The 24,990-nt window shown below is 57.2% G+C and overlaps 3 protein-coding genes across 3 annotated transcripts; 1 reads left to right on the top strand and 2 right to left on the bottom strand.

The window, feature by feature from the left end:
• Positions 1-1,047: 1,047 nt before the first annotated feature.
• BEST2 (bestrophin 2) lies at positions 1,048-5,306 on the bottom strand. The gene is made up of 9 exons (XM_030301359.1): positions 5,155-5,306; positions 4,942-5,036; positions 3,972-4,205; positions 3,720-3,874; positions 3,056-3,133; positions 2,728-2,880; positions 2,543-2,623; positions 2,197-2,351; positions 1,048-1,468 (listed from the first exon to the last, which is right to left on the bottom strand). Exons 1-9 carry the CDS (start codon positions 5,304-5,306, stop codon positions 1,048-1,050), a joined length of 1,524 nt encoding a protein of 507 aa, XP_030157219.1.
• A 3,890-nt stretch (positions 5,307-9,196) lies between these two features.
• GET3 (guided entry of tail-anchored proteins factor 3, ATPase) lies at positions 9,197-15,530 on the bottom strand. Its single transcript, XM_030301371.1, is given in 10 exon segments — positions 9,197-9,545; positions 9,954-10,151; positions 10,241-10,348; positions 10,859-10,906; positions 10,908-10,973; positions 10,975-11,011; positions 11,099-11,214; positions 11,216-11,248; positions 14,357-14,504; positions 15,346-15,530. Coding segments are annotated over 10 exon segments (1,047 nt in total). The 5' UTR covers positions 15,507-15,530; the 3' UTR covers positions 9,197-9,413.
• Positions 15,531-16,946: 1,416 nt separating this feature from the next.
• On the top strand, positions 16,947-20,397 carry TRIR (telomerase RNA component interacting RNase). Its single transcript, XM_030301381.2, is given in 4 exon segments — positions 16,947-17,352; positions 19,540-19,583; positions 19,585-19,615; positions 19,958-20,397. Coding segments are annotated over 4 exon segments (534 nt in total). The 5' UTR covers positions 16,947-17,001; the 3' UTR covers positions 20,066-20,397.
• The last annotated feature ends 4,593 nt before the right edge of the window (positions 20,398-24,990 follow it).

Here is a 24,990-nt window from a genome sequence, read left to right as displayed (position 1 = left end):
GGTAGGTGGGTGACACTGGGGGCTCTGGCTAAGGAGGGGGTCCTAGAAGAATGGGAAATGGTTGGATTGTGGATACAGTTGGAAGGCGGAGCTGATAGGATTTGCTGCTGGGTTGACGGGTGGGGGGAGTAAGAGAAAGAGTCGAAGAGGGCTCTTTTTTAATGTTTATTTTTGAAAGAGAGAGCATGAGTGGGGAAGGGGCAGAGAGAGAGGGGGGAACACAGGATCAGAAGTGGGTTCCACACTGACGGCAGAGAGCCCAATACCGGGCTCAAACTCTCGAACCATGAGATCCTGGTCTAAGCCGAAGTTGGACACTCAACCGATAGAGCCACCCAGGTGCCCCATGACTGGAGTTCTAAATTCAGGGGTCATCAGCATAGGATTGAATTAAGACCTGGGCTCTGAAGGGATATCTGAGAATGCAGGGACTTGGGGCAGAGGTGGCCTGGGGAATCATAAAACAGGAGTGGCAAGGAGAAGGCTGTGGTCTTAGGACTGCCTGGTACATTAATGAATGAGTAAAGGCATGGACACTGATGGGAGCATTTCAGAGGGCAGGGGGTGATCAAAGAATCTGGAAGAATTCTCAACTCTTATTTAGCCTAATACCTGGCAGGAAAAGTCGGGCTAATAATGTTTGGTCAAAAACCACTAACATTTTATTGAGCACCTAATTATGCACCAACACTTTGAAGCCATCATTTCATTTCATCCCCATAACTCAATGAGGTAGGCACTCACATCTCCATTTTAAGGAAAGAATAAAGGCAGGGCAGGCTGATCGAGGCCTCTCAGGCAGGGGAGGGAGGGCAGCAGAACTGGGGGGGGGAAGGATGAACTGTTCAAATAAGCTGGCCCAGTGCCTGGCCCACACGAGGCATTCCAAAACCTAGGGTCAGAGGCGAAGACTGGCGCGCAGGAAGCGGGAACCCGTCAAAGTCGGATAGGTGGAGTCCACATGTGGCTTACGCAGACCCAGACTGCTGCCTCCGTGCCCTGTCGGGGTCTGTGTCCCTGTCCTTGGGGATCCAGTGCCTGCGGATCTCAGGCTAGACTCTCCTCCTCCTCGCCAATGGGGCTGGGCAGCCAGGGTGGAGCCGGTCCCCGGGGCGCCGGCATAGGCACAGTGGTGAAGGGCTCGGCGGGCCCGGGGATGGGCAGTTCCGGGCCAGGGGGGAACTCCGACTCCGGCTCCCGCAAGCCGGTGTCGAGCAGCGGGTCCCCGCAACCGCATTCCGGGGCCGCGCCGTCGGGGGCGCCTGCGCACGCGCAGCTGGCGGCCGTGGACGTTTCCGACACGCAGCTGTTCTTGCGGCGCAGCAAGGACAGGCGCCGGCCCAGCAGGCCTCCTGCGGCCATGCCCGCACCTACCGGCAGGAGGCGCTGCAAAAAGTCACCATGTGCCTCGCCCAGCGGCGCGTCGACGCCGTCCAGCCTTTGGAACTGCATGTCCTCTTTGGCCAGCCTGTCGAACAGTGGATCAGCGTTGCCACCTCGCTCCTCTCCTGCACCGACAAAGCTGAGACGCGGGCACGCTGCTCTTCCTGCCTCCACCCACCCCTTCGTCGCACTTATCCCCAAAAGACCTCGGCCCTGTACCAGAGCGCCTGGTTTTAGCCTTTGGCTTTGGCTAAGCTCGAATTTAGGTCTTTTTTTTTAATTTTTTTTTCAACGTTTTTATTTATTTTTTTTGGGACAGAGAGAGAGACAGAGCATGAACGGGGGAGGGGCAGAGAGAGAGGGAGACACAGAATCGGAAACAGGCTGGCTCCAGGCTCTGAGCCATCAGCCCATGAGCCTGACGCGGGGCTCGAACTCAAGGACCGGGAGATCGTGACCTGGCTGAAGTCGGACGCTTAACCGACTGCGCCACCCAGGCGCCCCATCGAATTTAGGTCTTAAAGCCTCAGTTGTGACTGCCGCGTCTCTGGCCCAGCCTCTGGCCGCCAGTCCAGTCCTCATAGACCTTAGCCCTTAGCTCGGCCCCCAATTAGTGGCGGGGTCCCAGACCTTGACCCAATTCCCTGCCTCCTGCCCCCATCCTAGTCCTCACAGACTTTAGGTCTTAGCCCCGAATCTCCAAGCTTAGCCTTTAGCCCTGTCCTGGCATCCCAGAGCCCCTTCGATCAGATCCTCCCCGCAGAGCCATAGGCCCCGCCTCCAAGAGGCCCCCCACCCGTCCAGCTGGCTCACGTGATATCAAAGGTGGAGCCCTGGAAGGAGGGCTGTTGCAGCAGGAACGCGGTGGCTGCAGTATAGGGAGCTCGAGCCTCGGCTGCGTCCCAGTACAAATCCTTCTCCAGCATGGCCAGGTCGTCGTACATCTCGTCCACGGCCAGCATTGACACCTGTGGGCGCCGACATGCGGGGGCAAAGCGCGGGCACCTCCGGGTGGACCCCTCTCCCCGCCCCCAGGATGCGTTAGGACTGTGGTGACCAAAGAAAGAAAGCCGGTTCAGGGTCCGGGCCGGGGTAAATCTTGGCGAGGGTGGGGCCAGGGTTCCTGTGGGAACTCGGGATGGACGCAAGCGAGTCTTACCTGGAAGTTGCGGTCGATCAGAAAGTTGGTCTCAAAGTCATCGTCGTCCTCACCGAAAGGATTGATGAGCTGCTCGGCTACCTGAAGGGGGAGGGGGTGGCTAGGCAGAGTCCTGAGAACCCTGCCTGTCCCACCCTGGGAGTCCCTCCCTCAGGGCCACCCCACCCCACCCCACCCCACCCCACCTTGAGCCAGCCGGCATAGAAGAAGAACTGTAGCAGGGTGAAGATGGGGACGCACAGGTCCAGGTTGTGACCCTGGTAGCCCTGAGCCGGGTCCAGGAACTGGCGACCGATGAGGCAGGCCAGGAAGTAGCTGTACACAGCGATGGTCACCACCTGGGGGCGGGGCGGGTTACCAGGTCAGGGTTCTCCCAGTCTCAGGAGGGCTTGGAGAGACCAGGACTAGGGTGGGACCTCACTGACACGGGGCCTTAGCTGGTCCTGTTTCGCCGTGAGACCAGTGGGTCAGGGCCTCTGATGCCAGATTTAAACGGAGGCACGGTGGGGTTACCTGGGTATAGACAAGGGGTACGCTGATCCAGTCGTAGTGAAAGAGCATCCCACACTTGCCCCGAAACACAGTCAGCTCCTGGGTGCAGATACAAGTCGTGAGAGGGCCTGAATTGTGAGCTCACACTTGGGGATCAGGTGTGGGTACTCGGGATGGAGGTGAGTGATTACCTGGTGGCATGTGGGCGGGGGCTTCAGGTCTCCAGGGGGAACATTTAAATTTTTAGCTTTTTTTGTGAGGCTTTTTTTCTTTCTTGAAGTTTGTTTATTTTGAGAGACGGAGAGTGCAAGCAGGGGAGGGGCGGGGGGAGAGAGAGAATGCCAAGCAGGCTCCACGCTCTCAGCACAGAGCCCGACGTGGGGCTCAGACTCACAAACTGTGAGATCGTGACCTGAGCGGAAATCACGAGTCCACGATTAACCCACTGTGCCACCCAGGCGTCCCTCCAGGGACAGACATTCAGTGGTGAGGGTACATCTGGGGTAGGGGGCACTATGTGCCTAGGATTCGGCCCCCTAGAGATAAGTGTGCACCTGGGGGCTGCTTGGTAAGGGTGTTGGGAATCTGCCTCACGGGTGGTGCGTGGCAGGTCGGCATCTGACACAATTCCAGGGAGGTACAATTTCCCTGGAAGTTTCTATGAGTGACCTCCCGGCGGGCCCACCTCCAGCAGCAGTTTAAGGGCGCTGTTGTCGCGGATGCGGCCCTCGCGCCGGGCCTGCGCAGCCAGGTTGGAGAACCAGACGCAGGGCACCCAGTACTTGTTGTAGGACGAGTTCAAGTTCTCGAACTTCTTGCGCTCCTCGCGGGTCATAAACCCTGGAGCCGGGGGGTGAAGTCCGGGGTTACTCGCCCCGCCTCCCGTCCTGGCCCCGCCCCCGGCCCGCCCCGCCCCCGCTTCGGGCAGGAGCCTCACCCGCCTCCACCACGTGGTCTATGGTGGGGAAGCGCTTGAAGACCGCGGTGCTGACCGAGCGCAGGATAAGCACGGCTGAGAGCCCGGCGTAGCGCATGAGCGTGCGCCGGTAGAGGCGGCCTCGCTCGTCGCGGCCGTGCACTGTGCCTGCCACCACGCACATGAGCGCGTCGGGCAGCGGCATGCATAGGTACTGGTTCCACCAGCGGTGCACCACCAGCGTCACATAGAAACCTGCGGGACAGCCGGGAATGGGGGGGGCTCAGTGGGGATACTCGAGCCGGGTCGTGGGAAGAGGGATGATAGGGGATCTGCATCAGAGACACCAGGAAGGCTCATCACCCAGACCTTGAGGGGCCACCTGGGTTGGGAACTAGGGGGTCTAGCCCTGAGTTTAGAGGGTCTGGAGCAGGCTGGGTCCTCCCGGCCACTTGCTTGTCACCTGGGACATGGGATTGGGATCTCAGTATGGAGGTGGGGACACATGCCTCTGTCAGGGGCACATAGGTCGTCGCTCTGGCCACAGGGAGCCACTTGGCTGGGAGCATGGGGACCTGAAAACGGGAGGCTGGGGCCGCGTTAAGTTACTGACTTGTCAGACGAATGTCCTCCAGGCTGGTCTTGAGAGGATGGAGTCATATGGGGTCACTGTGTGTAGGGGGGGGGGGGGGGGTCCCTAGGGCCCAGGACATGTAGGGAGCCACCAGTAGTCTCATGCAGACACAGGTGGGAGACCCTGAGATGACCAGGGATAAGCCTATGGGTGACACGGAACTCTAATGGCTTACTGTGACCAGGTGACATCCAAGGTCTCTGGAATTGGGGCCACACCTGGCATGAAAGATGCAGAAATGGGGAGGTTTGAAGGGTTAGAGGGGCGGCCCAGAGGAATAGGAAGGGGGGGTCTCCCAAAGGCCTGGGAATGGGTTTCTCAGTATTAGGGGAATGGGGAACTCAGGAGAGAACGCACCCAGCACGAAAGAGACCGGGATGAGACTGGCATACTGGTCACAGTAAATGACGAGCTTCTCGAAGTAGCGCTTCTGTTCTTCAGTCAGCACGAAGCTGCGAGGGAGGGGGGCACGGGGTCACAGGCGAGCCTCCCTCCGGGGACCACCCAAGGCCCCTCCCTAGTCCCCTCTGGCTGGCACACCCCCCCACCCCCACCCCAGGGCCACCTCACCGATAGGCGGCACTCAGCGCCATGTAGAGCCCGAGGAAACAGAGCAGCTCGCGCCACAGAAGTTTGTAGATGCTCCCGCGCCACAGCAGCAACAACTTCGAGAAGCCGCCGAAGCGCGCGTTCGCCACGCGGGCTGTGTACGTGACGGTCATTGCGGCGCCAGGCCGGTCGCGCGCGGGAGGAGAGGGGGGGCCGGACCGGACCCCAGGCTGTGGGCGGAGGAACGGGGCCCCAGGAGGGGGCCGGGGGGCTGCGGGCAGGGGCAGAGAGGTGCCGGCTGGCTCAGTTTGGCGTCCCCTGTTACAGGCACCCCAGCCTCCTCCTCCTCCCTCAAGGGTTGCGTCCCTTGTCCAGGTTTCTGGGCTCTTCCCAGGCCTGCTCAGACCTGCCCTAGCCCTCAGTCATCCCCAAGCCCCTTCTCGCAGACTCTCTTCCCGGGACCACTGGTCCCAGAGCCTCGCGTCTACTCCTCAGGGGCCCTCTCTCTCCATCCTCCACCCCCAAGACCCTTGGGTCCGCCGCGCAGCCTCAGCAACCCTCTGTGCGATCCCGTATCCCTTACCTGAGCTCCGTCTACAGCCTTCCCCACTCCGAGCCTCCGGCACCTCGGTTTCTAGAGTCTTAGGACTCCAGCTCTTCGGCAGCCTGGACCTCCTCCCTCAGGTCCCACCTCTGCCGCCTCTCCACGCTTCTACAGCCCCCGGTCTCAGCCCATCTTCCACACTCGCACTCCCTTTTGAAGCCCTTGGAAGCCCGATCCTCCAGCCTCCAGCAGGACCCCGGGTCCTGTCCCCCTGGGCCCTCTGCCTCAGGCTGGTCTCTCCCCTGCACAGCTCCCCCAGCCTATCCACTCCCCACTTAATTGCCCTGGCTCTGCCCCTTCACCCCTCTTCTGGACCCACCCTGACCTTTCATCTGTCCATGCCCCTCCAGCCTTCCGAGCCCTCAACTCCCCACCCCGAGGAGGCCAATGGAGACCCATCTGTCCTCCGGGTCCTCTGCTCCCCCAGGCCTCCGCCCTTCTCACCTGGTGGTGGGTGCAGGGACAAACGGGGCCAGGGACAGACTGGGTGGAAGGCTTCAGCGTTAGGTGGGGCTGAGGCCAGACCCTGGGGAGAGGGGGCTGGGGAGTGGGCGTGGGCAGCCCCTCCCTGGCCCGCCCCCCCCTTGGCTGCAGCCTCAGAACTTTGTTTGGAGAAGCGGAGCCAGTTTGTGACCTGGGGCAGGGGGGAGCAATCCGCCCTGTCCTCCCTTGCTCCTCCCTGTCTCTCTCCCAGTCAGTCACTGGCAGGTCCAAGGGATCTTGGACCTAAGCTGGGGGAGGGGGCAGGGCCTGTCTCCTTCCCAGTTCCAGAGACACACACACACTGCTCAGTGAGGCTGTGTCATCCCACAGTCACTTGTAATCACACACCGTCACAAAGATGCATATAGAAACACACACCATAGACTCAGACCCGAGTTTAGCTTAACACAGCCTCCCACGACCACGGTAAGCCAGAGGGCTGTCAGTACACATTATCACAAAGACTTACAAAGTCACGCAAGACACTTAGCTCCACTCGTGCCCACACCCGTGCCCAACACTCAAATATAGGCAGATGGGCCCTAACCCAGCCGGCTGTCAGCTCTCGGGTACCCACATGGTACTCCAAACAGCCACTCAGGAGCACATGGGCGGGGACCTGGGACCCTGCATTCCCTCCTGATCCCCCCCCCCCCGCCATGTAACAGAGACACATGCAAGGTCACACAACCGCTAAGCAGACACCCCACAATGCCTTCACAAACACACAATCACACACACACAGGAGGTAGCACACATTTATTCCCGGTCTCTCCTGCGCCAAGACAGACCCGTGTTCACACGCCAGATACAGGAACACCTGCCCTCGACATCGTGGGACATAGTCCTGGGTCAGAACAGGGTCCTAAACACACCCATACAACAGAGACCCCTCCCCAACAGTCCCACAGACCCTTCTATCCCGCTGGGGTCAGGCCCATAACCCCCTCCCCCCCCCCACCCCCGCCGTGAAACTCATCTGCATTTGCACATCAATGCATAGGACACTCTCTCCCCAGTGCTCCCTCGCTGTATTGTGTAAGCATCCCATACACACACCCCAGGTCTCAGATACTCTCAGTATTGCCATGAACACACAAGCTTAGGGATGCAAAACCTTGTCCCCGAATGTTGCACAGACGCAGACAGATGTTCCGCCTTCACAGACGTCTAGGAAGGGGGTACTCCCAGCCTGACACAAATAGCCCTTATCCCCAACATCAAACTCGTAGCCCAGCGTGGAAGGGTTCCTACCCCGAGGGGCACCCTTGAAGGCCCTCAAATTCACCATGTGCCCTAGGAGTGCGGATGGCCCGTTGCAGCCCCGCCCTGAAGCCTTGCCAGCCGGGACACTGTGTTCCCAGACTGGCAGATGTCTGCCCCGCCCCAGGTAATTAGGAACTGGCCCGGGCTGGTCACCCTCAGACCCAAATCTCTGCCATCCAGCTGCCGGACAGCCTGTAAAAGAGGGCGAGGGGGTGGTGTTGCCAGCTTCAGGGCCTGGGGAAGGTATGGGCTTCAAGTTGACGGTTGGTTCCTGACCAGAGGCCCCCACTTCCTAGGATGCATCCTCACCCACACTACAGCTAGCCCCCAACCTGTGCTCATCCCCCCACTCCCAGCTCACACGTGTCTCCACACACTTCTGACTGCTGGACCCCCGCTGGATCTGGGGCAGGTTGCCCAGGCTAGCTCACATGCTTAATACTTGTAACGGCAAAGAATAACAAACACTCCCTGGCGGCTACGTGCCTGGTGCTGTTGCAAAGACGTTACCCTACTTCGTCTCATGGAGTCCTTACAAGCAGGAGTATGAAATTGGTGCTTTTGGTATTTCTACATCCGGGTAGGGAAACTGAGGCTCAGAGGACACATGCTCGTTCGTGGCATGGCTGATATTTGAACTCAGGCAGTTTGACTTGGATCCCGGGGTCTCTGTCACAGGCTGCACCACCGTGTTTGTTTACAGAGGCCACCAGAACCTGTCCACACCTGCCGGCACACACCAGTGGAATAGTGTAGGGGGGACACGTCTAGGCTTGTGACTGGGTTTCCCTTACACAAAACACCCTGGCTCACCCAATGTCTGGGTTGTGCACAGTCTAAACACCACTTCCTGACTCATGCATGTCCTCAAGCACCCCCTTTCTGTCCCCTCTAACCAGCTCTGGCTTGGAATTTGCAAACAAATGGTCAGCATCACAACCAGTCTGGGTTCTGTCAACTGGGGAGGACATCGGCTGTCCAGGCAGTGGCAGAGGGAGCACGAAAGGATGTAAGGGACCCCGCTAACTGCCTTCCAAGCTGTTGTGAGAACCCTCCAGGGTCTGGTGAATTCTGCCGTGATCCTGAACGGCCACCCTTTATGTCTCCGTTTTAGGGATAAGGAGCTCAAACTGCAGGAAGCATGTTACCTATAACTCAGCGAGGCTGCTCTCGAGACACACAGGACTTCAGGGGCTCACCTGGCCTGAGTCCTCTGCCATCCCGTCCCCTAATTAGCTCCCCTGTTGCAGCTCTGTGCAGCCTCGGTGGCAGAGGGAGCAGCACTTGGGGGTGGAGACTGTTAATCCTCAGTCTGGCAGGCCTAGCCTCTGCCCAGGGCGCCCACTAATTCCCAAACCAAACAGCAGGCAGTGCTGGGCCCGTGCCGGCCTAATCCGCCCCCCACCAGCCTGGGGCTGGCGAAGGGGCCTCCCCGTTCCCACGCTCTGAACCTCAAAGGAAGTGGGCAGATGCTCCTCTTCTATTACAGGTTTTAGAGCCCCAGCAGGGACACCGCTATCCATAGAGTTAGAAGAGGACACCCCCTTGCCGAAGATACCCTCCTTCCAAAATGGCCATCATAAACATACATCTCTATCAGATCTCTGTTGTGACTGGGTTCCTCTAGAGGTGCCATTTTTGTGCAGTGTACAACCTGTGCAACTGTACATAAAGCTGTCGACCCCCAACCCCTCTACATCAACATCCACAGTGATTTAAGATCATTTTATTGAGGGGCGAGAGGCAGGGAGAGGTGGGGGGCAGCTACAGCCCCCCCAGCCCCACCAGGGGGAACACACCTCCTCCCGCCTCCCCCCCCCAAATGCCTCCCCCTATGCTATGGGGGACTTTGTGCAAATTCTGCGCCGGGGGCGGGGGTGGGTGGAGGGTGGGTGTGAAATGGCAGCGACTGGGGCTGGCGGCAGTGCTACTGGGCACTGGGGGGCTTGTAGGGCTCCAAGAGGAGGGCAGAGAAGGTGTTGACCTTGTCCGCCCCCCGCACCTCGTGGGGCAGCAGCGGCAGCTTCACAATGTGGAAGTCTTCATACAGATCCTCCATCTGTGGCCAAGGCATAGGGCAGATGGCAGCAGTCAGAGGGCCGTGGGGCAGGGACAGAATGTGGGTCAGTGGGAGGGGTCGGACTGGGGACCGCCCAGGATTGGGGAGAATGTGGGGCAGGGGCTTCACAGGGTGATAGGTGGGAGTGAGACCAGTGAGGTCAGAGATCACTGGCTGGACCTCCCCCCTCCCCGGGGTCAGAGGTCCCCAGGTCAGGCCAGCTACAGTCCTTGAGAGCCAGAATTAGGGTGCAGAGCAGGAGGCTGGGCAGAGGGTCAGAAGACGGGATAGAGCAAAAGGTCAGGGGACGCAGTAGAAGATGGGTGGTGCCTTGCTTGGGCTGGGCCAGGCCCCAGCTTCCAGGGTCAAAGGGTGAGGGCCTGGGCAGGGCAGTCGGGGCATGCACACCTGGTCCAGGTACTTGGCCTGAATCTTATGGCGGGCCTCACACATCTTGCAGGGCTTCTCGGGGTCAGGGAAGACGAGCTGGTTGACGATGATGTTGTGGGTGTCAATCTTGCATTTGGCCAGCTCCTGAATCAGTCGCTCCGTCTCGTACAGGGACAGGAACTCGGCAATGCACACGCAGATGAAGGTTGTCTGCTCCTGCGAGGCGTGAGAGTGGACAGTGAGGGGCAGGTTCGGGCCCTGTCCCCGTCCCAAGCCTCTCACCGCCAGCCCGGACCGGGACTCACAGGGTCCTTGAACTGCTCGCTGACGGAGCGGATGACGGGCAGCGTCTCCTCCAGCTTGGAGGCCAGCTGGTCCGCGTTCATGTCCCCTAGGCCCAGCATGTTGCACATCTGTGGGGGAAGACGTGGGAGGCTCACGGCTTACCTGGGGCACATTCCGGCACCTGAGCTGGGGACTCAGAAACCACCAGGGGGACAATCTCTGACACCTCTCAGCATTAAGGGGCCTTGAGCAGACCACGGGGGGGGGGGGGGGGGGGCGTCAACCCAGCTCTGCTGTTTCTGGGGGACCGTGGCCAGGACAAGGAAGGTGAGGCCCAGAGAAGCGAACTGACTTGCTTGAGGTCACACAGCCGTGTCGCATCAGAGCGTAGAGCATTTGAGCCTGGGCCGCCGGGCTCTGGAATACGTGTTTTCAAACTCTGTGTGGAGCACTCAGTGGGTGGGGCAAGACGTGACTCCTATGGGGCAGGGGGGACAGGCCACCCACCCCACTGCGAAGGTCCATCCCTTCCGCTGGGAAATGCGGACCGAGAGGCCGTGGGTGGGAAAGGCCTCTGTTACTGCTCCTGTGCACGCTCTGACACAGGGGGTGCCCGGACGCCCCGGGGCCCTGCCTGCCTGTGAGATGAAGGGGCTGATCTGGTTCTTGATCTGCATGAGGCGGCCCCAGGCCCCGCTCCACGATGGTGGGGAAGTTGAGCAGCCTAAGCGTGTGGCCTGTGGGAGCCGTGTCCGAACACCACCACCGAGAAGTTCATGCCCTTCACCAGCCTGCGGGGAGATGAGGGTCAGGCCTGTTTGCCCTCTTCTACCCCAGCCCCCCCTCCCCCTGCCCCGCCCCTGCTGGCAGGGCCTGACCTCATGACCTCTGCATAGCTCATGGCCTCGTCAATGCCGGGGAAGGCGCTCATGGCCTCCTGCATCATCTTCTGCCCATGCTTAGCATGTTGTCCCTCCTCGAAGAACTCGTCGGGGCAGCTCAGCCACGCCAAGGCTGGGGTCGATCTCCTGAAGGCCGAGGGGTCAAGACTCAGGCCGCCGCCGCCGCCGCCGCCGCCGCCGCCAGGCCCTTGACCCAGGCGCCGGGCCAGAGAGAGCCCACGGAGGCCCCGAATACATCCCTTCGTCAGGTCACGCTGGGGACACCCCTGAGGTGCCACGGGCCCTGCCCCAGGCCACTGCAGGGCTTGTGAGGTCACACAAATGGTCAAATTATTTCACCAACATATGGAAAACTGCAAACTGTGATTGGCCCCCCCAGAGGGAAGTCAAAGCTCACGGGTGGGCCCTTGCATTGGCTGGTCCCCAACCAGGGCCCCGACCTCCTCCAGATCGTTCCTCGAACACGAGCCCTCCCTGACCATCCCATCCAATAATGAGGCCTCAGCTCCCCCTGTCCTGCCTTCATTTCTCCTCCACACCTAGCCCTTCCCGACGTGGCTTACTCGTCACGTTTACCACCTGTCTCCCCAACCAGAACGTCAGCACCGCGAAGAGAGGGAGTTTTCTGTCTTGTTTACTGCTATGTCCCAGCACCTTCTGGAAGTGTCTGGCACACAGTAGGGCCTCAACACGTATGTGGGATCCACGAAGGGACGACTGTCCCTGGGGTCTCCGGTCTGCCCTGGATTCAGAGCCCCCCTCTCCACCCTCCTCCCATGTCACCACTTCGTGACTTCACAGGGCCCACGGTGAAGCCCCCAACTCGCTGGCCTCAGAGGTCATTTCCATGCAGGGAGCTTGTCCACCCATCACCTGCTACAGACACACCATTACCGAGCGATTGCTAGTAAATGGCCACCTCTAAGCTCCCGCACCTGACTCTCTGACCTGGGCCCCCTCGCCTCCTACCTCAGTTACTTAAACCTCTTTAGGCCACCTTGTCCCCACACCACTGCCTGCTTGTTCACTGACAGTGTCCCTCACAGCTAGCATTCTTTTTTTTATTATTAAAAAAGTTTTTTGCTTTTTGTTTTCAACATTTATTCGTTATCGAGAGACAAAGAGAGATAGAGCACAAACATGGGAGGGGCAGAGAGAGAGGGAGACACAGAATCCGAAGCAGGCTCCAGGCTCTGAGCCGTCAGCACAGAGCCTGACGCGGGGCTCGAACCCACGAACTGTGAGATCATGACCTGAGCCGGAGTCGAACGCCCAACTGACTGAGCCACCCAGGCGCCCCTCATGGCTAGCATTCTTATCCAGCCCGACTCCACAGAGTGTCTCTGCAAACATTCCCTTTTCCTCTGTCGCTGGCAACATCCCCACTCTGGTCATTCCCAGCTCTCTGATATGGCTGCACGGAGGTGAACATTGCGGAAATACACTTGACGAATGACTCTCACCTTGCTCCCCATTCCTGAGCACAGATCTCCAAAAGGCACTCAAGCCAGACAAACCCTCAGGAGTTTCTTTCTCCTCAAACCTCGTCCGTCCCATTCACCCCTGGCTCTCTGCCGAGACCAGTGCCGTGCCTGATTAGAAAAAGAAGCCACTGGCTGCCAACACCCTCCTCTCTCCCAGGCTCCCCACGCCTTGCCTCTATGTCCTGGGTCTGTGAGCTGAATGGGGCTCACAGCCGCCCACCTGCCTGAGGACCATCCTTGGCCAGCATCCTTGCTCCCTCCCTGTTAGAGCATTTGCATCAGCCAACAAACTTGCTCTAGCACTCCCTCAAAAAAAAAAAAAAAAAAAAAGCCTCCTTAACACCCCTCACCCTGTCTCCCTCCGGCAATGGCCCCCTTTCTCAGCCCCCATCATGGCTGATCGTTGTCCCCACCTCCTCAGCTCAGCCACTCTGGGCAGGCTCTTGCCCTCACTCCCAGACTGGTCTCTCTAAAACTTAATATGCCTGCTGGAGCCCACAACTCCTTCCTGCCTCGAGTCCCTTTGTCCTCCTGGATTCAGGAGCTCACAATCCCTGGCTTTCCTCCCACTTCGTCCATGGCTCCTTCCTGGGCTCCCTCACTGTTCCCCCCTCGCTCTCCCTGCCCCTGGACCCTAAATGCTGACATGACCTCAGTTTGTTTCTGGGCTTCTGGGCAGTTTGTCTTCTCATTCTCCTCTACTCACACCGCTTTGAATACCATCCTTGGGACAATGACTCCCAAATCCACACCCACCTCTTCCAAGCTCACAAAACACAGATAACAAAGCCACTGCCCCGACATCTCCACTTGGATGCCTTGGATTCACTGTAGCCAAAATGGAATTCCTCACTTGTCCCTTCAAAACCTGTTTCTCTCCTGCCCGCCACCATCCCAGCTGCCCAGGCAGCCACTAAGAGATGTACTTAATTCACTTCTTTCCCCATCTATTACAACCAAGGACTTGCAGTGCTTTACTCCCAAAACACATTTCAAATGTGACCGCTTCACCCAATATTCTGCCCCTGAGTCTAGGCTGCCATCATCTCTAGCCTGATCACTGGCCCACTCTCCTTGTTAGTTTCTTTGTTTCCATCCTTAACTTACAATCCATTCTCCGCACGGCAGCCACAGGAAGCTTTTCGAAAAATGCATCTGGAGGGGCGCCTGGGTGGCTCAGTCAGTTAAGCAACCGACTTCGGTTCAGGTCATGATCTCACAGTTGGTGGGTTCAGGTCCGGCATCTGGCTCTGTGCTTACAGCTCAGAGCCTGGAGTCTGCTTCGGATTCTGTGTGTGTGTGTGTGTGTGTGTGTGTGTGTGTGTCTCAGCCCCTCCTCCATTCGTGCTCTGTTTCTCTCTCTCAAAAATAAACATTAAAAAAAAAAACTTATAAAAAAAAGAAAAAGAAAAATGAATTTGGCCACGACATTGCCCTGCTTAAAACAAACAGCTTCCCATTTAAACTTGGAATCAAACATAACTGCTCCCAGTGGCTGGTAAGATCCTATGCCACATGTCTGTGATTGACCTGACATTACTTCCCCTCCCCTTGTTCACTAAACTCTGGTCACTCCGGCCTCCTTTCTGCTCTGCAAACATTCCTCACTCATTCTCCTGTGGGTATGTTAATGGGTGAAATTGGAGACATGATGCAGAATGGGCAGGACAAGGTAGCCGATGGTGGGTGTTCACAGAGAGGGGCTGAAGGGCCTTTGCCAGAGTGGGGAGCTGAGCCCAGCTTCACTCACCATGGCGAAGAGGTTGTCATAGCCTTTGACCTTGGTAGGCACCTTGGAGAACTTCTGGTCAAATGCATCGGAGATGTTGTGGGCTGGGTCGGTGGAGATGATCAGAACACTCTCCCTCCCCTTGGATAGCTGGACCGCTAAGCTGCAGCTGGCCGAGGGAAAGGTCAAAAGGCAGGGAGTGAGGAGTCAGCCTCTGCTCCCTAGGTCTGCAAAGGGTTATATAGGCCCCAGGGGCAGGGGACCCTGATCAGCAGGGACCTTGAGAGAGGAATATGGGTAGCTGCAGAATCAAGCCTTAATTCCTGTTGAGGGACCCTCTCAAACTTCACCCACTGACCCCTCTGGGTGGTTACAGTAGTGAGGTTCAGCTGTCTGAGTCGGTCTGGCCTGATGCCTGCTTCTTCTTTGTTGGTATGGAGTGGCACGGTCCAGCTAGCCTAAATTGACCCCGTGCCCCCTCCCTAAACACTAAGCTAAGGGGTCCCTTGCATTACCTGCTAAACTCAGGATGGTTCAGTCCACTTCTTCAGGATAATTTGCCCCAGGGACCCTCCCCCTCCTCCCAGCAGACGGGGATAGTCTAATCACGTGACCCCTCCCGCCTACCACCTCTACCCCCACGTGGCCTTGGAATGGCAAGGTTCACCCTACTAGGATAGTCCGCCCCCATGCCCCTCCCCCTACTTTGGGTTCACTCTGGTACGTTCCAGCTGATTAAGACACCTAAGTAGTCTCCTGGCTCCCGTGCGCTGCGTTCAATGCAGTTCTGCCCTTGAACCCCAACGGGGAGGGTCCAACTCAGGGGGTTTCCTGGCCTGCATTCGGCAGTATCTTCAATTTGCCCCAGGTAACTTCTGGAGTTTGACAATCAGGAACACGACGGCCCAGCCCCCTCGCCCGCTTGGGGTGGAAGAGCCAGTCCCGAGCCTCCCCTTCGCCCAGTGGTACATCCCACCCGTCTTCTCTACCCCCCGCCGGAGTTTCCTTACCTGCAGGTGGTCTTGCCAACGCCACCCTTGCCCCCGACGAAGATCCACTTAAGGCTGCGCTGTTCGATGATGTTGCTAAGCGTGGGCTCCAGCGGCTCCACATCAGGCGCATCCTCGAACTCCTCTGCCTCAACCCCCCACCCGGCCACCCCTGCCGCCATCTTGGAACGGGCTCACGTGATCAAGCGGAGCGCACCATGAAAAGCACCTACAGGGGAAATTTCCTAGCACATACCCATCAAGTCGAGGAGCCTGGATTAATTTCCTCATGGCCTGACTTTTAGAAGATAATAGAAGCTATATTTCTATTGTCTTCCGCTTCTAGGGTTCACTTTGTCGCCCTTTTGTCTATGTTTCTTCAAAGACTCCCCCTGCCGAGTTGACCATTGGTACTTTTCAGACTACTCCCCTTCACTGATTGGACCTCAGGTCTCCTAGCTCTCCTTTTCATTGGCTGAAGTTTTTTCTCACTTTCACCAATCATTTTCTCGTCCCGGTAGCCGCCAACCTCTCCTTAGCAACCAGCCAAACACCCAGTCCAGGCCCACTCCAAGAAGTTAGAGCTGAGGTCCGCCCTGGCCTGACTCCATAGGTTCAACTCCCTGTCGATCATTTTCCCTATTCTCCAAATTGGTTCCCGATATCTCCTCAGGTTCGTCTCCTCTGTTATCCAATTGGCTGTGAGCCACCTGGCTCTTGACGCAAACCAATCACAGACGAACCGATTAGTTGGCTGAAGACAGGTTCCTGGACTGCAAATAGGTAGAGGGACAACTCAGTTGTGGGCAGGGTCCGCAGATCTTTGTCCAGTGCGCCGTGCTGGGCAGTCCAGGGCAGGGACCACACCTGCAACTGCACTCTTTGTCGCAGAAAGGACCCTATTCCCGAAAACCTTCTTGCACTGTTTCTGTTGGGAGGGGAGACTCCTTCGAATTCCCTGTTTGAACCTCTGTCCTGGGCAGGAATACAGCAGGGTCCCAGGCCCTTGGTGAACACTCTTAACCTTAGATAGACTACAGCCTAGAAATATCCGCGGCTTCACTTGAGTACTCCAGCCCCCCAAATACACCCTTGTTGTCAGATGGGGACCCCAGCTCCACGGAGCCAGCTGTGTTCCCATTCCCAAAGGAGAGCTCCATCTCAGAGGCAGATACACAACCCAAAAAATCCCATTTCTAGTCGGGGGCGGGGGTCAGGCTAGATATGTCCTCTAGACCGAGATAGGGACCTCGGTTCCGAGGTGTCAGTTGGGTACACAGTCTCTGATGGGGTCTTTTCCCTCAGAGAGATTATCCCTGGTGCCAGAAGGGGATCTTAGCCCCGGAAAGCTAATGTGCCCCCAGTTTCAAGCGGGAACTTCACTCCGGAGAGCCAGCTACAGCCCCAGTCTCAGACAATGGCTCCATTCCCGGGAGACCTATGCGTAATGCCTGCCCAAACCTAGCTGGGTTATAAGAACCCGCGTGGCTGGGCGGGCTCGTTGCTTCTGGTTTTACCCCTTATTCGCCCCGCCCCACATACTCCGCCCCCACTGCGGACGCTTGAGGGCCAGACCGCTCTTCCCGGCATGCATTGCCTGGGACGGGGCAAGTCGGGCGCCAAGCGCCTGGCCGGAGCCGCCTTCCCGGAGTCCTTTGCGCGGCACCTGGCGACAAAATGGCTGCCCGAGGGAGACGGGCGGAGCCTCCGGGCCGGGAGGCGCCGGGCCCCGCGGGCGGCGGCGGCGTCGGGAGCCGATGGGCTGAGTCTGGGCCCGGGACGTCGCCCGAGAGCGGGGACGAGGAAGCGTCGGGCGCGGGTTCTAGCCGGTGTCGGGCGGTTGTGAACTTGTTCGCCAACGACGGCAGCTTCCTGGAGCTGTTCAAGCGGAAGATGGAGGAGGAGCAGCGGCAGCGGCAGGAGGAGCCGCCCCCGGGCCCGCCGCGACCCGACCAGCCTGCCGCCGCCGCCGCCGCGGGCCCTGGGGATCTGAAGAGGAAGGGCGGCCCGGGCCCTACGCTCAGCTTCGTAAGGAGCCGCGGGGGTGGGGGCGGGCGCCAGGGCCTGCCTTGGCAGAGGGATTCGGGGCCCGAGAAAGGGGATCGGGATCGGGGTCCACCCTCCAGCCCAGACGAGGGGGCTGTTCGGGTCGCCCGCTAAGGATCCGGAAACTGGATTCTCGACGAGAGGTCTGGGGGCGGGGGTGGGGACCCCCGGAGCCCGCCCGCGGGGGCCGGGAACCAGGGAATTGCATTCGAAACAGCGCTCCGTGGAGGGGGAAATCAGGATCCCGGGATTCCTATTTGAGTGGTTCTTGAACTTGGATAATGGGACCATCTTCCACTATGGGGAAGGGGGGGCAAATTCAAATCTAGAATCTGAGCTGTGTGGATTAAAGACTCTCAGAACGCTTACTGTGTGACCTTAGGAAATTTGCTCTATTTCCCGGAGTTTCATTCGCCCAGTGTCCATTTATTGAGCACCTTACCTTATGCTGAGCATTGTGCTGGGTGCTGGATATGCCGTGTTGAACATGACAAGATCGTTGCTTTCCTGGAGTATCTGGGCTGGCCTATCCTTAAATTTCCTATTTACAAAACGGATATCATTGCATTTTCTGACGTGTTGGGGGTTCCGTGAGGCCATCCGGGAGGTTAGTGCCGGGTTTGTCTTATAGGAAGGGTTAAACCACCAGTGATTCTCAATTGGGAATGAACACCCCACCCCACCCTACCCTCCACCTCCACAATTTGGCAGTCTGGAGAAATTTGGGGTTGTCAGAACTGGGGGAGGGGTGCTGTTGACATCTGTGAGTAGGGGCTAGAGCTGCTGCTCAAATCCTACAATGCACAGGATAGCCCCCTGACCCCAAGCAAAAATGATCCAGCTCAAAATGTCACCAGTGTGAGGTTGAGAAACTCTAGGCTAAATAAATGGCAACTATATTGATGCTCATCTCTGAGCTTGCTTTGTTTCTGATGTTAAGATCAAGTCCCTGGGGGCTCCTCTCTGGCTCAGTTGGTAGGCCACGCGACTCTTGATCTCAGGGTCTAGAGTTCAAGCCCGACCTTGGGCATGGAGCCTGTTTAAAAAAAAAAAAAAATCGGACAAGTTTCTTTAATAACAACAACAAAAAGAAGAATGAAAAACAAGCAGCTAACTCACAGCCTGGGTATTCATTTGCTCAGAGATGAGGTCTGTGTGGTGTGGAGGAAAGTGTTGGCTTGAGAGTAACAGACTGGAGGTCAAGTTTTGGATCTAACAGTGTCGTTTGGGGCAGGTGATCTAACCTCTCCAAGCCTCAGTTCATTTGTGAAAAGTGTATGGGACGAGTCCCAGCAGCACAGGTCACTTGATGCCTGGTTGAGGGGTAGAGAGGGGATGATGTGTGTGAAACCTGTCTGCCGCACGTGGGCACAGAAAGTGCTGTCCGTGGGAGCTGGTGGAGGACCAGGATGAGATCTAGAGTGAGACTTCTGTTGGAGGGGAAGTGTTCAGACCTAGGTTCCTAGGGTTGGTGGAAGTACTAGAGGTGGAGGCCGAGGACCCCTTTGTTAAGTGACAGTGACAGTGGTTGTCACTGCCTTTTTCGTTTACTCATGGAGGGGCGCTCTTAAAGGGGCCAGTTGAGGTGCAGGGGAGACGCTGTCGCTTGGCGGTTAAGGATGTTGCTCTGTGACTTGGACCCATCCAACCCGGAATCCAGTTCCGTTGTTTGCTGCCAGCAGGACCTAGGGCAGGGCCCTCTCCTTAAAGATGTTTCCTTATCTGTGAAATGGGGATGGTTGTAACCTTCACCTTAGGGCAGCTGTGAAAGTGAAGGATGACACATCCAAAGTACTTGGCACAGAGCTTAGCATACAGTGAGTGCTCAGTAAAGGGAGCTGTTGCTGACTGTGTGGTCCCTGCTAGGGGAGGGGGAAGCTTCCGGAGGGAGAGTGAGGACAGCCTGTCCCCACTGATGTGGGGGTTCTTCTCGCTTTCAGGGAGGGCAGCCCAGGGGCCCAGGACTGCCAGGGCATCATGGGCCCAGGGCAGGCGCTAAGAGTCGCGTGTGCTCCTCTCTGATTGCTGCGCAGGTCGGCCGGCTGGCGGAGCTGGGCGCGGCGTCGGGACGGGCCACCGGGCCGGGCTAGGAAGGTGTAGTGGGCCTCAGCGCCGCCAAGGGCGGGCCCGACTCCTGTAACCGTTGCAGTCTTCTGTCCCTTCACCCAGGTGGGCAAGCGCAGAGGCGGGAACAAACTAGCCCTCAAGACGGAATAGTAGCAAGAAGCAGAAGACGGAGGATGAGGTGAGCAGGCTGGGGGCGGGGGGGGGGGGGGCGGCGGAGGGGGAGCCGGGGGGACCACTCACCGTGCCTTTCCCTTCCAGCCTCGGTGCCTGGCTGCTGAGCCCTTTCCCTCTCTGTCTAGCACCTGGGGGCCTCGGGTGGGTGTGCTGGGTGCGGGTGCGAGGAGGAGGGCTTTCAACAGGATCCCCAGATAACTTGAGTCTGCATATCTTTACCTCAAACCCAGGACCTTGAGGGTGACTTGGGGGAAGGTGGGTGTCAGCTGTCTCAGGACAGTCCTGACCCCCTGTCCCTGGCCTCCTCGGTATCCCCTTGCAACCCCTGTGTGCCCCCCACCCACAGGTATTAACAAGTAAAGGTGATGCGTGGGCCAAGTACATGGCAGAGGTGAAAAAGTACAAAGCCCATCAGTGCGGCGATGATGATAAAACTCGGCCCCTGGTGAAATGACCCCCTTCCCCCGCCTGCCTACGGCCTGGGACTCTCTGCGATGTACATAACTATTTAATGCAGCGGCAGCGGCGGCAGCCTTTCCCCTCCCCAAGGACTTCTACACAGAAGGAAATCGAGATGCTTCCCGCAGCCGCGGACGATTCTCCAGGACTCTTTTTTACCTTGAGCACTTGCCTCCTGAGACTTCATAGAACAGTGGTTTACTGTCCCCTCTCCTCCTACCTCCTCGCTCTCTCTGGCTTTTTCTGTCTTCCTCCCCATCCCACCCCACCCCACCCCACCCCTTAGCCATCACTTCTGGGAAGTAAAGAACTTGACTTAGTGCCGGAGCTGTGTGCTTGGTCTGCCTTCTTTGTTCTTTCCACCCTAAGCCTCCCCTCCCCTCCCTGCCACGGCCTAGTCCTGCACCTGGTCCTGGGTCTGGCTTGGTGAGGGGACTGTTGGGGAGCACGGGGAAGACAGGAATGCATCCTCTCCTGTTGGCCTGGACTCTCCTCGGGACCCGTTTCCCCCTACCCCTGACAGAGCCCCCACTGTTGCTCCTCATGTTCAGGATCATATCCTAGCCCTCTCTGGCTGGGCCACAGCTGTCAGTTTGTTCATTCAGCAGACACTTAATGAGTGCCTACTGTGTGCCCCAGGGTTTTCTGGGACCTGGGGCCACAGCAGTGAATGGAACAGACCATGTACACTTCCTGCCCTTTTGGAAGGAAACACACACAGACAAAAAGGGGGAAGCCATTTTGGGAGGTGACTGGGAAGAAGTACAGGGTGGAGGCTAGGGGGAGGGTGTCTGTTTCCCTTGACATCTGATCTGAGTCCTGAGGGAAGTGAAGAAGCAGGTGGAGGGAATAGCCAGTGTGAAAACAGGTGGGAGAACATGGGGCTTTTGTGGGGAGCTTCAAGGTGGCCCGTATGACTGAGCCTAAAGAGTGAGGAGGGTGTGTGGATTATATACAGAGCCTTGTGTGCTAGGGTCAGGATTTGGGTCAGGATTTGGGATTTCATGCTTAGAAGAAGCGTTGGGGGGGGGCAGTATGAGCCTGGGAGCCACAGGTTATATTTAATAGGCCCCCCTTTTTTTTTTTTTAAAGTTTTTTTTTTTTTTTTTTTAACGTTTATTTGTTTTTAAGACAGAGAGAGCATGAGCGGGGGAGGGTCAGAGAGAGGGAGACACAGAATCTGAAACAGGCTCCAGGCTCTGAGAGCCCAACGCGGGGCTCGAACTCACGGACCGCGAGATCATGACCTGAGCCGAAGTCGGCCGCTCAACCGACTGAGCCACCCAGGCGCCCCGGCCCCTTTTGGCTTCTGTGTGGAGAACAGACTGAAGAGGGCCCTGGGGCAGAACCCGGAGACGAGGCTGGGCCGGGACCGGGGGGAGGGAAGAGGTGGACAGTTGGGGGTGGAGGAAGTGAGCAGGACTAGGATCTGGACGCTGGCGGGGCTGCTCTGTCCTGCCAGCTCCCTGCAGCCCTCCCAGGGAGGCTGGGTCGACCCCACCCTTATGTATATGCGATCAGCAGCACAGATGCCACCTTGCAGAACATGACTGTTGACATGTCAGGGGATGGAGTGTCCTAAAGGAAGCCTGACTCCCCTCGTGTCCTTTTAGTGCTCCTTGTACTTCTGTGCCCTTCTGGAAGCTGCCTGGCTGGCTGTTCTCCAGTGAACCCACAAACGCTTTAAGACGCCCGTGCCTCCTGATGATCCTTTCCCAAGTCTCCTAGACCTGGAGCGACATCTGGGTCCCCCCAGCCTTGGGCCCACCTCCCAGGCCTTCCCATGCAGGAATGCCTAGCAGCTGGCACTCCTCCCCATCCCAGATTCAGGCTCCCATCCCCCTTCCGTCAGGAGGGCCACGACTTGGAAGATGATGGCAGATCATGATGGCCACCTGGTGCCTGGACCTGTGTAGGCAGAGGGAGGAAGGCTGAGGTGGTATCCACCTGGCCTCAGACTGACAGATCCAGCCTGTGGGGGATGGGGTGGGCCTTCCAGACACGGAGGACCCAGACAGGCAAGACTCCTTGTTTTAGTGGAGCTAACATTCTAGATGAGGAGAGAAACAAAATAGAATACAGAACGCATCACACATCGGAAGGTTATACGTTCTATGGGGGTGGGGGGAGTATGAAAGGGGGGCAGAGATGAGCGTGGGAGAGATGGCAAGTTTAAGTTGGTCAGGGATGGCCCCGAGAAGGTTAACATTTGCCCCAAATTCTGAGAGCAGTGAAGATCCTTGGAAGTGTTCAAGGCCAAAGGAACAGTAGGTGCAAGCAAAGACACCCAGCTGAGGGCACCCCTGGCTCCTCAAAGAGGAGAGCGGTAGCGGGCTTCGGACAAGGAGACCTGCCCCTCTCGCTTCCTGCTAACTTCCTGCTGCAAGGCTTGTCCGGTTTATCTTCCACATTGGCTCAAAGGTCTCTCCCTCCTGTTTTGGGGATGGTGAGCTGGCCCAGGTGTAACTTCAGCCTCGGGGATGTAGTGTTGGGGGAGGGGACATAGAAGGCCGATGGCGCCACCCTTACCTCCTCCCTCAAAGGCACCAGCAGCCGCTGGATCTTTAAAAAGAAACACAAGTGGGAGAAGTAGGTCGCCCCTGCAGCAGCTCAGCCTCTTTTCTGGAGTGTCAGGAGGCAGGAGGAGCTGATGGAGTCCCAGCATCCCCCTTCACTGCATTCACCAGTCGTGACCTGGGGAAAGTCTGAAGGGGAAGGAGAATCAAATTCAGGGTTTGGTGAGTCACACGGTCGTGGCTGCAAACTATTCTGATGCCTCTTGGTTGTGTGATCTTGGGTAAGTCACTTAGCCTTTCTGTGGTTCAAGTTTTTCATCTATAAAATAGGGGTACAATACAGAAGCATCGGCAGTGTCAAGGTCTTTTTTCCTTTTTTAAGTTTATTTATTTGGAGAGAGAGAGAGAGAGAGAGAGAGAGAGAGAGAGAGCGTGGGCGCGAGCACAAGCAGGGGAGGGGCAGAGAGGAGAGACAGAATCCCAAGCAGGCTTTGCACCATCAGCCCAGAACCCGGTACTCACCAACTGTGAGATCATGACCTGAGCTGAGATCAAGAATCTGTCTCTTAACCGACCTTACCACCCAGGCGCCCCAGAGTCAAGTTCTAAAGCAAGGGCAATATTGATGAAGTCAACATTAACCCTGACATTATTTGAAACAGCTGTCATTATTCTCTGGGTGAAGCAGTTGGCTTGGGTTGGGGGACGTATGGTGACCTTTAAACGTGGGAGCAGCGCAAAGAGATGCTCAAGCAGGGACACTGTTGTAAACGGAGAGGCCTTTGTCTCCCATTTCAGATTAATAGTTGAGCACCAGCTCCTTGAGTTTCTTTTTTGCACTGTTTCTAGCTGAAGCAAATTTCTAGTTGAAGTAAGTTTGCTGTGTACAGGGCTGTTGTGAGAATTACATTAGGAAATTGCCTGACAGGCAGTAGGGTAGGGCTTAAGAAATAGTGAAATGAGGGCACCTGACTGGCTCATTCAGTAGTGTGTGACTCTTGATCTTAGGGTTGTGAGTTTAAGCCGCACGTTGGGCATGGAGCCTCCCTTAAAAAAGGAGGGAAAAAGTCTGGATTCAGTACTCAAATCCACTAGATGGGGAGAGGAAGAAAGACTTCCATGATCACACAAGGGCCGATACCTTGGACCACAAAAGCAGGGTGGGTCACTTTATTCTGTCCAACTCTCCTCTCCCCCAAGGCTTGGCGCGGGATCAATGGGAACTTGACTTATTATTATTGTTATTAATTTTCTTTTTGAAACTTGACATATTAAAAGAAGGTGAGCATTAAATTTTCTCGCCCATCTCCAACTCTCTCCCCACCTGACCCTCATCTGGAGCAATCCCCAACCCTGAACAGAAAACTCCCACACCCGTTCCGGAAACTTCCCGTCCCAGCCCCTCAATGTCACTCTTCCTTCTGCTTAATGCCCACCTCCGGGGGGGGGGGGGGCGGTTTCCAGACCCCCGGGTTTTGAGTCACAGCCAGAGTCCGTAAGCGCGGCAACGCGGGCGCGCGGTGAGACGGGATTTGTAGTTCTGGGGCCTAGGGGCAAGCGAGGGAAGGCCATTGCGCATGCGTAGGCGGCGGGTTTCCGCACGTGTCTCTCCAGCCGGGTTTCGGTACAGCAAAGGTGGGAAACTGGATTGCCCCTGTAGGGAGTCTTCCCCGACTGAGTGGCGTTCGGCGCCATCAGATCCTTCTGAAACCTGGGAGGCCCCAGTGGAGAGGTCTTCGGCACCTGTTTTTCATGAATGAACGGAGGGGGGCTGACTTTGCTAATGGAAAGTGGGCTGAGAAACGTGTCTCCTTCCTCCAGGTTGGGGCAAAAACTGACCTGCCTGCCCTGAAACCAAAAAGTTCTTGAGGCAGTGCTGGCTTGCCCTTTGGGATTAGAGGCCTAGTTGATTAAGTCAATTCAGTAAATATTGGTTTAGGGCGTGGCTGAATATAGTGAAAGGACGGCCTTGAGGTGGGGGGGGGGGTAAAAGCCACTTTTTTAAAGACAGTTTACGGCAGGCCTGGTAATGCTTAACTTGATGATCTCCAACCCAGCAAACTATTCTTATACCCATTTGACAAGTGGGGAAACCAAGGCTCAAAGCGGCAGGAGGTTGCCCACCTTGTTATTGGCCTGGCTAGGAAGAGGGAAACAGGCGCTCCAGGGTCTCCAGCTCCTCCCTACTATCCTGCTCTGTTCTTAAAAGGGGTGCCCTACTTTGTCCTCAGGTGGCGAAAGGATTACCAAGATGCCTTTCATCATGACCCTGCCCTTGCCTAAATTTCCTGGGCTCTTTCACCCTATTCAACTTAGGCCTTTTGCTTCAGCGTTTATTAATATCATTTAGAATTTCATATTCATGTGGGTTTTTCTCAGATCCGCGTAAAAAGTATGAAACGGT

Source organism: Lynx canadensis, chromosome A2 (assembly GCF_007474595.2).
Source record: "Lynx canadensis isolate LIC74 chromosome A2, mLynCan4.pri.v2, whole genome shotgun sequence".
Classification (NCBI taxonomy): Eukaryota; Metazoa; Chordata; class Mammalia; order Carnivora; family Felidae; genus Lynx; species Lynx canadensis.
Note: the sequence above shows the minus strand (reverse complement) of the source record. Positions and strands in the feature narration are given on the sequence as shown.

Coding starts and splice junctions, on each gene's coding strand:
- BEST2 (XM_030301359.1), bottom strand. CDS start 5,306: ATGACCGTCACGTACACAGCCCGCGTGGCGAACGCGCGCTTCGGCGGC. Junction 5,037..5,154: donor GCGCTGAGTGCCGCCTATCG/GTGAGGTGGCCC, acceptor CCTCCCTCGCAG/CTTCGTGCTGACTGAAGAAC. Junction 2,881..3,055: donor TACCCCTTGTCTATACCCAG/GTAACCCCACCG, acceptor CCCCGCCCCCAG/GTGGTGACCATCGCTGTGTA.